Source organism: Malaclemys terrapin, chromosome 5 (assembly GCF_027887155.1).
Source record: "Malaclemys terrapin pileata isolate rMalTer1 chromosome 5, rMalTer1.hap1, whole genome shotgun sequence".
In the NCBI taxonomy this organism is placed as follows: domain Eukaryota; kingdom Metazoa; phylum Chordata; order Testudines; family Emydidae; genus Malaclemys; species Malaclemys terrapin.
In genome coordinates, this window is record NC_071509.1 from 45394794 (window position 1) to 45408943 (window position 14150).

At 46.4% G+C, this 14150-nt stretch overlaps 1 protein-coding gene across 4 annotated transcripts in view; it reads left to right on the plus strand.

Moving 5' to 3' along the window:
- Positions 1 to 1136: 1136 nt before the first annotated feature.
- NSUN7 (NOP2/Sun RNA methyltransferase family member 7) overlaps positions 1137 to 14150 on the plus strand; it is a 54645-nt gene continuing 41631 nt past the window's right edge. Inside the window, exons 1-3 of one of the 4 annotated variants that reach the window (XM_054030185.1) lie at positions 1137 to 1219; positions 2750 to 2819; positions 11997 to 12352. In XM_054030185.1, coding sequence (XP_053886160.1) covers positions 12055 to 12352 — 298 coding nt within the window. In that variant the 5' untranslated portion in view covers positions 1137 to 1219; positions 2750 to 2819; positions 11997 to 12054. Of the gene's footprint in view, positions 1264 to 2749; positions 2820 to 11996; positions 12353 to 14150 lie in introns of all 4 variants that reach the window. The other 3 variants (XM_054030187.1, XM_054030184.1, XM_054030186.1) reach the window with 3 other exon arrangements.

The window sequence follows — 14150 nt, forward strand, 5'->3', positions numbered from 1 at the left end:
CATTCTTGTTAGTTAGAGGGTTATTTTCATGCATTTGGAATACACAATTAGATAGATCCTGGTAAAATTTGTTGATTTTAATGAAACGTGCTTAAGTTCATCCAGTTTCATGTGGTTTGGATTTGAACAAAATTTTGGATCCATAAAACTAAAAAATGAACCCAGCATAGAATCTTGCTACCTAGAACTGTGGTTTTTGCATAGCCTTGATTACAGTATCTCGGGGAAGTGGATTTGTGTCTCTCTCTCACACCCCCTTCTCCCAGGAACCAAATCCAGAAACCCCTTGGTCCCAGCCCAGAGCATCGTCCTACTCCTCATCCCCACCCCCAACCAGAGCCATCACCCCCTTCCGCACCCCAACCCCAATTCAGTGAGCATTCATGGCCTGCCACACAATTTCTATTCCCAGATGTGACCCTCAGGCCAAAAAGTTTGCCCAGCCCTGGTCTAGATAGTACTTAGTCCTGCCTTGAGTGCAGGGGACTGGACTGGATGACCTCTCGAGGTCCCTTCCAGGCCAATGAGTCTCTGCTTAGCCTCTCTAGGTGCTATTCATGAATTAGCGCTTTGAGCGCCTCAGAGAGAAGCCACAATCTGGGCCCAGCCCCCAACTGCTGACAGATGCGCTCCCCTGGAAAGGTAACGGGGAAGGGCCGAATCCTGCCCCTCCAGTGGCAGCAGAAGGATGCCTTCAGACCCCCTGCTCCCACTGAGCCAACCCACTGCTCTAGAGAACCACCATCCGGACTTTACCAACGTATCACAGAAAGGGGGGGGGGGGCGAAGGGGCAGAAACGCTTTCCACGGAAACAACAAAGAGTCTGGTGGCACCTTAAAGACTAACAGATTAATCTGACTAATCTGTTAGTCTTTAAGGTGCCACCAGACTCTTTGTTGTTTTTGTAGATACAGACTAACACGGCTACCCCCTGATGCTTTCCACGGAGGCAGTCGCAGCTCCGTTCCGAAGGGGGTAGTTGCGAGGTGGGATATATGAGCAGCACCTCCCCCCCGGGGAGCGCGGAGAATGGTAGAGTCTGAATTTAAATGAAACGGTCCCTAGAGCTACGTTCCCCCTCCACCCCGTCTCTGCGCCGGCAACAGGTGGGGCCTATGGGCGGGCCCACGGGCCCGCCCCACCCTGCCGGAGGGAGACTCGCCGCGGCAGAGATTTGGGGCAGGCGGGGTGAAGGCTGCTCTCAGACAGCTGCTGCCGGTGCGTGGGGAGCTGTCTGCCCCCGGTGGAGCGTGGAGAGGCGGGTAAGGGAGGGCGGGCGCGAGCCCCAAGGGGAGTAGGGCGCAGCTCCCCCTCCTGTCCCCGGCCGGCTGTAACTCCCGGGGTCTGCCCCTCGCCCGCTGTGGGGGTAGCGGGACTGTTACTCCGCGGCCCCTTGCCCGGGTAGGGCAGCACCCGCTGTGCCGTGGGCACCTGCCACAGGTGCTGCCCGGGGACCCTGCGCCCGCTCGCCCTCGGCGCGTTCGCCCTGGGCGTTGGGCGGCACGGGGGGGGGGCCTGTGCCGTCAGCCGGGGCCCTGCTCGTGCGGGTCGGAGTTTCCTTAACTCCTGTTTCAGCGGCGTGGCTGCTGCGCCGAGGGGCCCCTCCACGGCTCGAGGGCGCGCCCCTGGCCGCCGGTGCCGTTCTGCTGTAAGGCGGGGTAGTGTCTAAGGCCGAGCCCGCTCCTGGAGGAGCGTTTCTCTCGTCCCCCAAGCCCCTGCACGGAGTGCGGTGTCCCTCTGCTGCTGCTGGGCCAACCAGATGCCCTCGTGGAGCTGAGCGTTACCCGGGAGATGGCATTGCACAGGGTCCCGCTTGCCAGTTATCCTAGCATCTTCTTAGGGTGACCAGACAGCAAGTGTGAAAAATTGGGACAGGGTGGGGGGTAATAGGAGCCTATATAAGAAAAAGATGCAAAAATCAGGACTGTCCCTATAAAATAGGGACATCTGGTCACCCTACATCTTCTAGGCGAGCCTGGGGACACGAGCAGGGGAAATCCTGTGTCGGTGGTCGGGGTGGGGTTGTAAGTAGCGTTGTAATGGTAACACTGGGAATTCCGCCTGTTCTTTATATATGTCTCTCTTTCCATCTGTGCTGTCTTCTGACGTGCTTCACTCATTTTAGTCTCCAGCCTGTGTCTTCCTTGGGCTTGTCTTCATTGGGGGCTTCCAGAGAAATCTTTCACTGTTGCCTAGAAAAGGTGGGAGTGCTAACTGGCTACAGCTGACACTTTTTCCACCCTGTTGTATGTATGGGCTTTGAGCAGGGTCGGACAGCACTGTGGTGGTAAGGCTAATCCTGGTGGACCTGTGCTCAAGAGTGATGGTAGGGAGGTCTCCCTAAAATCCTCAGTACCAATATAGCTCAACAGAGCTGCATACAAAATACTTTTCTTTGATCTGTTACATAAATGTGTTAACTAATGCTTGTACTATGCTTTAGATTGTTATTAAATAAAATATATAACTGGTAATAAAGTGAATTCTATGAACCCACTTGAAAATTCATTCTGGTTCAAGAGTTCACTAGTTTCAGCAATACTCCTTATAATTAAGGGGGAGGACTTCTTGAACAGGTGACCTCTCTAGAATTTGTATTTCCCTCTTTAAATGTAGGGAATGTTGCTGGAACCTGAGGTCTCTAAAACTGGAATGGATTTCTTAAGTATGCCTAAACTTTGAGCTGTGACTTTCATGGGCTACAACTCATTTATTGTACTAATCTTTTTCTTCTTTTCCTGTACACAGATGAGTAAAACTGGGAAACTAGAAACTATACTAGCAGAAATTTTATCTCTGTATTCACAGCTGATAAAAGGTGGATATAATTTTGTTTTAAAAAATCAGTGGGTATATCTGTGTACTGTTGCATTCCCGATTATAAGATTAACATGTAAAAAAGCTATAGTATGTTGACTATGACAAAGTCTAATAATTGGTAATTGTGATAACTGTATTGCTTGTACTGTGCAGTCTGCTGGAGATTATGGCAGTACGTACTAGGTAACTTGTTCTCCTGAACACCTATTAAACTCATAGCTTTATGAGTAATGGTGCTAAACTTTGCTATACCAATCTGCCAATACGGCATCTGTAAATGCTGCTTTTTCTGTATGGTATAACTGGAGATGCAGTAGAGTAAAGACAAGTACAGTACTTCATGAAATGTTTAGCACTCAGAATAAGTGTGACTAATAAGTGACTTAGTATAAAGTAGTAATGGATTGCTGCTTTGTTTATATTATGGAACAAAAGACATCCATTCTATGATATGGAGAAGTGTATTCAGTCAAGCCAAATCCTTCAAAATGCTTGGTGCTGTTCATGCTATTTTGAATACCTTCAACTCCCACTGAAGTCATATAACCTTTCTGAAACCTGAGTTTCAAGTGATTGTCCACATGGATTCCTCTCTTGGTGTGCATAAGATCTGATTCTTTTTGGCTAGCAACATCTCCTGGGGTTGTGCCTGTGCCTAAGATGCCTTGGTGCCCATCTTCACCACCTACCCGAGAACATAAAGGGCACAGCAGGCCCAACCATCATTTGGTTCCTTTTTGCCAAGTATGGCAGTGGGACAGAACCCATGTAGTGTCTGCTTACTCTGCGTGCTGTGCAATTTCTTGGTTAGCATAGTATCCCTTTGTTTTTACACTCACTGGCACATAAAAAGATAATAAATTATGGGATACCTAGTACTAGAACCCTAGCTGCTATGTCAGAAACAAAGTCTTTGGGATTTAAAACTTTTGCAAGGTGGCTATCCTGCACAATGATGGGTACTCGATGCCTCTATTCCTTTGGTGAGTGATATATTCCTAACAGATACTTGACAGATCTGTTGATCTGTTGCTGTTTCTCCAAGAGGATACAGAAGGAGAAAGGCAGGCCTGCCTTCAATTTTTTCTTCTGGAGTGCTTGATGAGAACCTCCTTGGGCGGACGGGGGGAGATTCCCACTAGGCCCGAACAGTCTTCTTTGGCTAATGCTCCTGTGAATTGTGAGGTACTGGGCTCATCGTCATTGAAAAGATGGATCCCTTCAGATACTGAGACTGGGAGAGCAGCCAGACCTCTTCCACTCAGTTGTCAGAAAGGGGTAAGAAGGAACATTTTTCCCGGAGAGCACAGATATAGGACACCCTCTCTGGTTCTGACCAGAAAGAAACAGAAAGCTCACCAACTGTTGTTACTTGTGCTGTTCAGACAGACCAGATCTGGGCCACAAACCCTTTTTTTAGCTGATGTCTTGGCACTGGCTGGTCTCCAGGTACCCACAGTATTCCCTGAAACTTGAGTCTTCACTTCTCTTGGTACTGATTCCTTGGGGGCTGATATTGATATGGACACATTTGGAATGGATAACCTTGGTGCCCTTGACACTGTCTCCACAATGCAGATGTTTCTGGAACAGACTTTCTTGGTATCCAAGATGTCCTGTTTATTGATTATTTCATGATCGCACAACTGAAGACATTTTTTTCCTTCGTACCACTCACTAATACTGGTGATGAGCTCTCCTGCTCAGGTTATGGGAGAATTCAAGAGAAGCATACAGCACTCTAGATGGGGTAGCTCCCCTGTTTAGTTTTTGTTTTTTTTTCCCGGGAAGGTTTTCCCTCAGTCTCCAGATGCACATTTTGAATTATCAAGTACTTCTATCAAAATATAACTATCCAAAGGGGGACAGGGTGTCTCAATTCATAGAGAAGTGACCACAAAATGAAAGAGAAGGACTAAGGTCTCTGGCATCTGAAGGGTCGTTAGTGTCCCAACATTGGTGCAGGCTGCTTTAGACCTGCTATGGCAGCATATGCAGTGGCCACTTTCATTGTGATGTGGGCTTCATGGTGCCCATTTTTGAGAATACTACAGGGGATCCAAATGACACTTGAGAACCTCCTGTTTGAAGATTTTGACTTAGTTAACATTGGAACTGGTGAAGCCGTGAAGGATTTGAGAGCTCCACTCCTTGGATGTATACAAACTAGCCACCCGGAGGAGGCAGGACAGACCTGCAAAACTTTGCTAGACAGAGCCCCTCTACCTCTTGTTCCAATGACCTCTTGGTCTTGTTCCAATGACCTCTTTAAAAATTGAAGATGAGGCAGAGGTTCAAATGCAGGAGGCATTTTCTCTTCTCTACTGAATACTTCATCTACCTTATGGGGGCAAGTTAGATGTCATTGTTGAGAGCCAATCAGAACCATTACTGGATGTGTACCCCTTTCCACCCCCCTTTTGGAAACCACCTCTTATTTTCAGGAGGGCTGAAACCAGCTGACCTCTGAACAGTGGGTCCTGGTAATCACAAACAAAAGGATATTCAGTACGATTCCAGGCACTTCCTACCCACACCTTCCTTTTCCTATGCCTTTTCAGGGGCTCTTTTAATGAGATAATGTTGAAACTAGAGGTAAAGTCCTTTCTGCAACCCAGAGCAGTGGATGAAGAGTCCCTGGAATTCAGAGGCAAGAGGTTCTACTTTTTATTTTGAAAGCAGAAAGGGGCTGGCATCCTATTCTAGACTTTAGATGTCTCAACAAATTTCAGGCTTAAAATGTTGACTGGGGCTTCAGTTATTTCTCATGCTAGACACAGGTCAAGCTCCCCCCTCTATCTCCCTCTCCCCAGCACTTTGGAAAGTTGGTGCCTGTGGTATTCACCAAGCATTTAGTGGTCATCAAAGCCCATTTAGCAAGACACAATATTCGGTTATACCCATACATTGATGACTGGCTGATCTGGAGAATATCTTCTAAAAAGGCAACACTCCATTCATGAGATCAGACGGCTCTGTACCACAATGGGGATCAAGATCAGCAGAGAGAAATCTACACTTTTATTGACTCAAAGTATATCATTCACAGGTGCTGTGTTAGAGTTGAGGTCAACAGGAGTATAGAGATCGGGGGGGGGGGGGGGAGGAAGGGGTCCAAATCATAGTCGGATAATAAGTCTCTTCGATGATCCGCAAGCTCAACCTGAGATGTCTGTAAGAGCATGTCTGAGATTTGTAGGTCATGTGTTCTTCTGCACCAATGTTGCACAGCATGGCAGACTTCTAGACTTCACCTATACTCTATACAAAGTGGTTGCAATCAGTATCCAGTAACTCCTCACTTAACGTCATCCCGGTTAATGTTTCATTTTTACGTCACTGATCATTTAGAGAACATGCTCATTTAAAGTTGCGCGACACTCCCTGATAACATTGTTTGGCGGTCGCCTGCTTTGTCCACTGCTTGCAGAAAGAGCTGCCCGTTGGAGCTAGCTGGTGTGGGCTTGGAACCAGGGTGGCCCTGCCCCTCATCAGCTCCCCTAAGTTCCCAATGCGGAAGTTGCCCAGCAGGCTATCAATTGCCTGGTAGTTCAGCTGTCCCTCCCCTCACTGCCATGTACTGCTTCTGCCCTCTGCCTTGGAGCTGCTCCTGGGAGCCTCCTGCTTGCTGTTCAGGGGGTGGGGGGGAAGAGAGGTGCTGATGTCAGGGTGTCCCCCTCCCCCTGCTCCTACCCACCACTCCTGTACCCCATCTCCACAGGGTGTCCCCCTCCACCACTCCTCCTGCTTGCTGTTCAGGGGGTGGGTGGAGGTGGGCTGGACAGGGCTGAGGACGGAGGGAGCTTGCTGGCAGCAGCTGCTGTTTCAACTTGCTGATCTACTTAAAAAGGCAGTGTACTTAAAGGGGAAATATGCAACACACACACCCCTACCTCTCCCACTTCCCCCTGGCATGGGTTAATCATCACATTCAGTTTCCACAGGGAATGTTTGCAGCCACTGCCATGCTGTCTCTCCTCCCTCCATTCGTGCTGCCTTGTAGAGTGTGAGGCTACATTAACAACAATGTGTTAACCCTTGAGGGCTCAGATAAGTGCTAGTTCATCATTTAGCAGTAAGGCATTCCCTGGGAAATATCCCACCCTCTGACTCCACCATCTCAATCAAGCTTCACAATCATCATTGCTGTGTACTATATTAAATTGTTTCTTTAAAACTTAAAAAAATTTCCTGGAAGCTAACTCCTGCTATTTACATTAATTCTTATGGGGTAATTGGATTAGCTTAACATCGTGTCGCTTAAAGTAGCATTTTTCAGGAACATAACTACAACGTTAAGCGCAGAGTTACTGTAGCTACTAAGCAAATACCATGTGGACATGAAAGTGAAGGTCCTGTGAAAATCCTCTGTTAGATTGTTGCCCATGTGAAAGTGTTCTTTCACCAGAGTACCTCTTTGCACCACTTCCTACCAAAATGTTGGTAAAGATCAGCTCCCCATTTAGGAGAAGCACTTTTTACCATTTTCCAACACAAGGTCTCTGACTCTTCCTCCCCACCCAAGCTCAACTTCACGTAAATAGCTGAGCCCTATGTCATTTAGCATGCATGGCATTCCTCCCCTTGTTGCAGGGATCCGTGATCCAAGTGACAGCAGAAAACATCACAGCTATGCATTATGTCAACAGAAAGAGGAGCATAGTCCTCACTGCTGTGCTGAGAAGCTGTTTGTCTCTAGGATGGGTGCAGTCATCAGATCACGCTAGTTACTATGTGTCTTCCAGGGTTTTAAAATTCTCTCCCGTCAACTTAACAGGCATGAGTGGACACTAAAAGACTCAGTCTTGAAGATCCTTTTTTTTCCACAGATGAGGATAATAAATGTCCTGTGTTTAGCTTCAGAGAGGAGTTTGGGCTTAGGCACCCTGTCAGATGCTGGCCTCATTTTATGCAGACTGGGGCTCATGTGCCTATTTGCCAATCCTCTTAGTACCAAGGGCATGGGTGCCTGGTGGCCTGGCCATTGGATGAGGCTAGCCCCTGGCCTCTCTCCTGCTCAAGGTCCCACCTGTCCCCCATATTTTCCCACTCCCTCCAGGAGCCCAGAGCACCCCCAATGTGGCCCTCAGCCCTTGTGTGCCAGGTGACACAGTCAGAGTGCTGGGTGGGCAGTGTGGCCCTAGTGCCAGCCACCTGAGTCCATGCAGCAGGCCAGCCAGCTCCAGCCCTAGCTGGCCAGGGCAGAGCACTGGGAACTGCAGGAGGAGACCTGGGGGTGGAGTGTGGGTGGGGCCACACCAGGCTGTCTGGGGAGGCACAGCCTCCCCGAGCCTATGATACCCGCCACCCATGACCAAGGGCTCTCAGTCAAGATTCAGCCTTCATGGATCTTGGTAGTCCCAGCCTGGCCCAGACAGCTCTGGTACTCAGACCTAGTGAAGCTATCAGCTTTATTTCCAACCTGTTTTACCAGATGTGACTTAACAAAACGAAGGTCAGATCTTACACCTGGATCAAGCATCATTCAGCCAGCATCCATGCGATCAGATGTGTTAACTGCCACTGGAAGAAGCTGTTCAGCTGAGATCAAGAACATCTTGATACATAATCTAAAAAGTTTTTCTGGAAACTTATAGAGCAAAATAGAAGAGATTTTCTATTTGGGCACAGTGTCACCTGTCTCCCTTGGAAAAACCCATTTCTGCTGTTCTGAATTATCTGCTAACCCTAAAACATTCAGGACTATCCTTCAGTTCCCTAAGAATACACCTACCAGCGATATCTGTGCATAATTCTCCAATTGAGGGTCTGGTCATACCATATTTTTCTACTGTATAGTTGCTAAATTCCTCAAAGGTCTCATTTATGTTTTCCCTTATTCTGAGATTCCCTTTCTTCCTGGTATCTCAACATAATGTTAGCTGGTTTAATGAGACCCCCTTCTGAGCCCTTACACCTACTCTTTTTGCCACTTGCCTATGAAGGCTGCCTTTTTAGTAGCTATAACATCAGCGCACAGGATATGGGAAATTCAAACCCTTAGGCCTAGTTGACCTTACATGGTGTTCCATAAAGAGATGGTGACTGATAGGCCTCACACCAAGTTCCTGGCTATGATTTTTTTTTCTTCTTCAGATTTTCATTTAAATCAATGGGTTCACCCTCAGTTTTCTTTCCCAAGTCACACTCAACCTTTGGCAAAACTAAGCTTCACACACTTGAGTAAGGGCATGATCTTTCCATTTATAGAAAGAAAAAAAAAATTAGAAACCTCTAAGCAGAGAGGGTGACATGTCAAGCAATATTCTCAGAGGTTATCAAAATGAGTCTCCAGATGTGTAAGAATGTGTTATGAATTAGCCAGGTCAGATCTACCTAGCCACATTAGAACTCATTCCACTAAAGGTAGGCAGCCTCTCTGCCTGATTGAAGACTGTCCCCTGTTTCTGAAATCTGTAGGGCATCCACATGGAGCTCTGGCCACACCATTTTAATAGAGCCTTCCAGATTGGATGTCTGGTTTGGTAGAGGTGTCCCACAATCATTGTTTAAATAGGACTCTTAGACCCCACATCCAAGCTGCTTGTTAGGCTCTGTCTACACTGCAGCCTATGTTGGCATAATTTGTGTGTCTCGGGGGTGTGAATAACCCCCCACCCCCGAACAACATGAGTTACACCAACATAAGCACTGTGTTCTTCTCCTGCTGATGTAGCTTCTGCTGTTCATGGAGGTGGGATTTTTTTATGCTGACGGGAGATCTCTCTCCTGTTGGCATATAGCGTCTTCCCCAGATGTGGTGCAGTGCTGTATGTGTAGACATGGCCTTAGTCGCTAGGAGTGGAATCCATGTGATGATCATTCAAACAATAGTTACTTATAGTAACTGCGGTTCTTTGAAATATGTTGTCCACATGGATTCCATGACCTGCCCTTCTTCCTTGCTTCTACAGTTCTATAGGGGTGTGCAAGGACACTAAGATATATCTATACAGCAGTGTAAGTCTCGGGTTAGTGGTTCCCAAGTCAGCATACCCATGTCAGGGAACTGTGGGCTTGATTGTCTACACTGCCTTTTAACCCTAGGTTAAGGATTTTCTGACTTGTGCTTGAGCCTAGGGCTCTGTTATCCACAGTGCAATGTACGGAGCTGAGTCAAAGTAACTCTATCCCAGAGTGCTAGTGTTCTTCCCCTCTCCCTCTCCTGCCATCTGTCAACACTCTAACCTTATGACTGTGTTGCACTGTGGGAAAACTTTACTGCCCACCCAGTTTCCTAAGCAAAATATCAAATGATAATACTGCTAGACACCATGTTGGGGAACTACAGAGGTGGCTTTTGTCCGGGAATATAAGCCTCAGTCTTAATGGTACAAGGAGACTTTTATTGGTGAAAGAAATTCATTTCCCCCCCAGTAAACTTGAAAATACTTAATTTGGACAAATAGAAATATAAGATAGTCCTCAAAGGTGTTATAGGAAGTCAAATAATAGGACTAAGAATAACTGTTGGACTAGAGAAATGAACTGAAAAGCAGCCTGTTTCTCTCTATTAAAGTGATTGAATAGGGCTTCTGCTGAGCTCAACTGTGTATAGGAATAAGGGATACCTGGGAGGCTGTGGGGAAGCTTTAAGGCTGGCTCCCACTCACTGCCCTCACAGTGCACGCTGCCTGGCTGCCTCTGCACCGGCAGCCCCAGGAAGGGTGGAGAGCTCCAGGAGCACGGGGCAGAAAACGGAGCAAGAACAAGCGGTTGCCCTGTAGGGTGGGAAAGCGGCAGAGATCCTGGCTCAGCACAGCTGGGAGAGGAACGGCTCCCGGCTGCCAGGATGTTGGGGGTCACCTCCCACCTGTCGCTTTGCTCTCTGCTCTGGGCAAGCTCAGTGCTCAGTGAAGAGGAGCTGGAGCCAATGCTGTAGGAGGCTGCATGGAGGTTTTGGGGCTGGCTCCCACTCGCTGCCCAGACAGTGCATGCTACCTGGGTCCCCCTGTGCACGCAGCCCTAGGGAGGGCAGGGGAAGCCAGTGAGCAGAGTGGGGATGGTGGGAGTGCCCCTGCAAGGAGGAGAAGCTGGGGTATTGGGGGTCATCTTTCCCCAGCTGTGCTGAGCAGGGAGCGCTGCTGCTCTCCATGCCTGCAGGGTAGTTACTTAATCTCTGCTCCACTTTCTGCCCCTCACCCCCCCCAGCCCCCTGGGGCTGTGTGTGCAGGGGCACCCAAGCCGCGTGCACTAAAATCTGGCTGTGCTCTTGTGACCAGGAAGTAGCTCTCTTTGCAAAAAGCTTCTTCTGATCAGTCTCAATTGAAAACCCTGCAGGCTCTCTGATTGTCTGCTAAACATGGGTCTGTAAGCACGCTATGAGCTGCTCCCATTTGCAAAGGGGAGGTGTAGCTTCCCATTGACTGTACCATAGATTGTCGACATAGGGAGGATTAAGGAAGTTGCCCCCAGAAACTCTGAAATACATATGGAGAACTTCTGTGACCTGAGTGAAGTCAGGGCTGCGTGCACACAGGAAAGCAATAGGGCTCAGATCCTAGGTCCCAGCTTAACAAGGGTTTGGACCCTGCAGTATCCTGGGACCCTAGATTCAAACCCTAGGTTAACACGATTGGTGTGTGGATGCAAGCGGGGTTAGGCCAGGGCTTACATTGCTGTGTAGACATATCCTTATCGTGCAGGTGTGGTCCCTATGGAAACTGCTAGCTAAAACAGATCTTGGGTGTGCGTGAGCTACAGCTGCACAAGATCAGTTTTAGCTACCAGTGTCCATAGGGACCACACCTACTCCCTGAGTGTTCTTGCACATCCCTATCCCAGGATGCGAAAGGTGGAGCGGGCCCAGCCATCTCTCAATTCCTTCACCAATACAGAATTTCACAGGATTAGGACTCTGTAGAAGCAAGGAATGAGGGCAGAATCCACGTGGACAACATATTTCAAAGAACCACCATGGTTATTATAAGGTAATTTGTCTGCATTTATATATTTATAAAAGTAACTTGTATTTTTTTAAAATAATGAAATAACATTTTGACTTTCACATTGGATAAAGTTGAGTATATGTCAAAGTTAAGCACAGAATTGGTGCCTAGATCAGAAAATTTTAAGCATTTCCATTAAAAACCATAAAAATGAAGAGAAACACTTTAATGAAACTGAAAACTGATTTTTAACTTAATTTTAATGCAAATTTTTCTTGTTTTTGCAGAGACGGTGGGATTCTGATTTGTCCAATTTTATTGTGCTGACAAAGCAACAGGGAAAGAATGCCAAGTTCCAAAAGTAACTTGATGTTGTCAGGTGACATTTCAGATTTCAGGAAAATGGCAATTTCAAATGAGAGAGAGCCTGTTGAAAAGAGTACAACAAGTCTGATTGAGAACAATGGCTATCAAGACTCTGTATACATAAATGCAGCTAAAATTTTTCAAGGCATTCGTAATGAAAAGCCTCAGGATAAAATATTGGTAAGGTATGGTAATGAACTAGTGCCATCCCTACCAGATTTTAAAGATGAATGTTCCCAGCGCTCATCCTATGAACTGGCGTTTAGTGCTCTGAAATGTAAGTAGAAACTCTTTCCCTATATCGCTAGCAGAAATGATGCAGTGCAGAAAATATACAAAAACTACATGAAGTATTTAGGTCATGTATATCGGTATGATCACGTTTATTGATGGGCAGGAAGGATGGTTCAGTAGCTAGGGTGCTAGCCTGTGGATCTGGGATTACTTTACTTGGAGATTAGTTTTAAATTAACTAGCAACCCAGGACTGTTGAAATTGATGGCTGGTCATAGACAGTGTATTGGGAAGCAAGGTGGGCAGCCGTATTTATGAGAGCGCCAATGTGTATATTTGATCAGCCATGTCCAAGTGCTTTGGAGGAAACCCTTTTTTTTAAATCTGTTAAACTGTTTGTGAATACTGTACAAATTCTTGTTACAAACCAAGATAATGTAAAACAAAGTACTTAATTTTCATTATTTAAGTTTTTGGTCCAGTTTCCTGTAAAGGAAAAAGTGTGAATTCTGTCCATTGCAGCAATAAATAAATAAATAATTTTTACTCCCCCTACAAACTGAACATGCAAAATTGACCATTATTAACAATCAGTCATCCAAATTAAGAATCTGATTCTTCCCCTCGTCTGTTATTCCTTCATGGGAATAGGGCCACTGATTTTGAACTGAGAAGTTGATTTATGGGTTCTTCCATGTAGTAGGAAGGGGCGAGATTTGGCTCCTGGGGAGTAGCATGAGATTTGACCTTCAAAATATGCGGAGCTAGGATGAAGGGGGGACTGAGTGGAGGCCAGGACCACAGATAGCCTTTGTCTCCACACTGCCTTCTTCCCTACCTAGCCCTGTGAGAACACAGCTGGCTACTATATGCAAACCTTATCAAACAATGTAGTAGGGTACATTCCTTATCTTGATGACAGGGTCATATCAGGTTGATTGGCTAGCTCTGTGAAGAACTGCTCTAGACTAGTGCCAGATTACCTGTAGACCACCAGCAAGACTCTGGGAGGGGCACCTGACTGAGCAATTGCTACTGCTCCTTGCTCAAGATCTCGCTAGTTTTGCTACCTTATGCTTATAGATATGCATTGTAACAAGCCCCCCGCCCAATCCCCAAGAACAGACAATATCTTAAAGAAACTATCAGTTTGAAATACACTACATCAAATTAATGTGCATTAAAAAATAGAGGCTGAAAAATAGACCTTTGAATGTTTCGTTAGAGGAATCCTCCAAAACCACCCTGTCAGTAAGAGGGAAAATAAAATAAAATGGACAGTCTCTTAAACATAAGAATAAATTAACACTGCATCCTCACCAAAATGGAGTTCAAGTATTCATATTGTTTGGCCACTTGTAAATAGTGTCAACTAGTTTTTTTAAGTGTTTGCTGGCTTGTAGCAGTAACTTCCCAGTTTACAGCTGACATTTCTGCTGTGTCCTCTAGTTGTACTTTCACATGTAATTTCACTCCTTTTTTGTGACTGAAAAAACAAAAATGCAGAAGTCCCAGATAACTAGACTCCAAGAAAGAGAGAAATCTTTCCAAAAGAAAACTGAGTAGAAAAGAGGAAAAAATTAACAGTGGCTGAACTGGCGAACATGGCATTTCTCTTTAGAAACTTTAGAAGCTGAACAAATGACCAACGGAAGTTGGTCCAGTAAAAGATATTACCTGATCCATCTTGTCATGCTAGTCCACTGAAACACCTACCTTTTGGCCATTTCAAGGACAAAGAGTTACATTTTGTATCTGTACTCACTCCAAAAATAGACTCATGAGGGAGAGACACTTAGCACTGGCATCTTTTGTGCGATTTTAACAGTAGATGGTGGCAG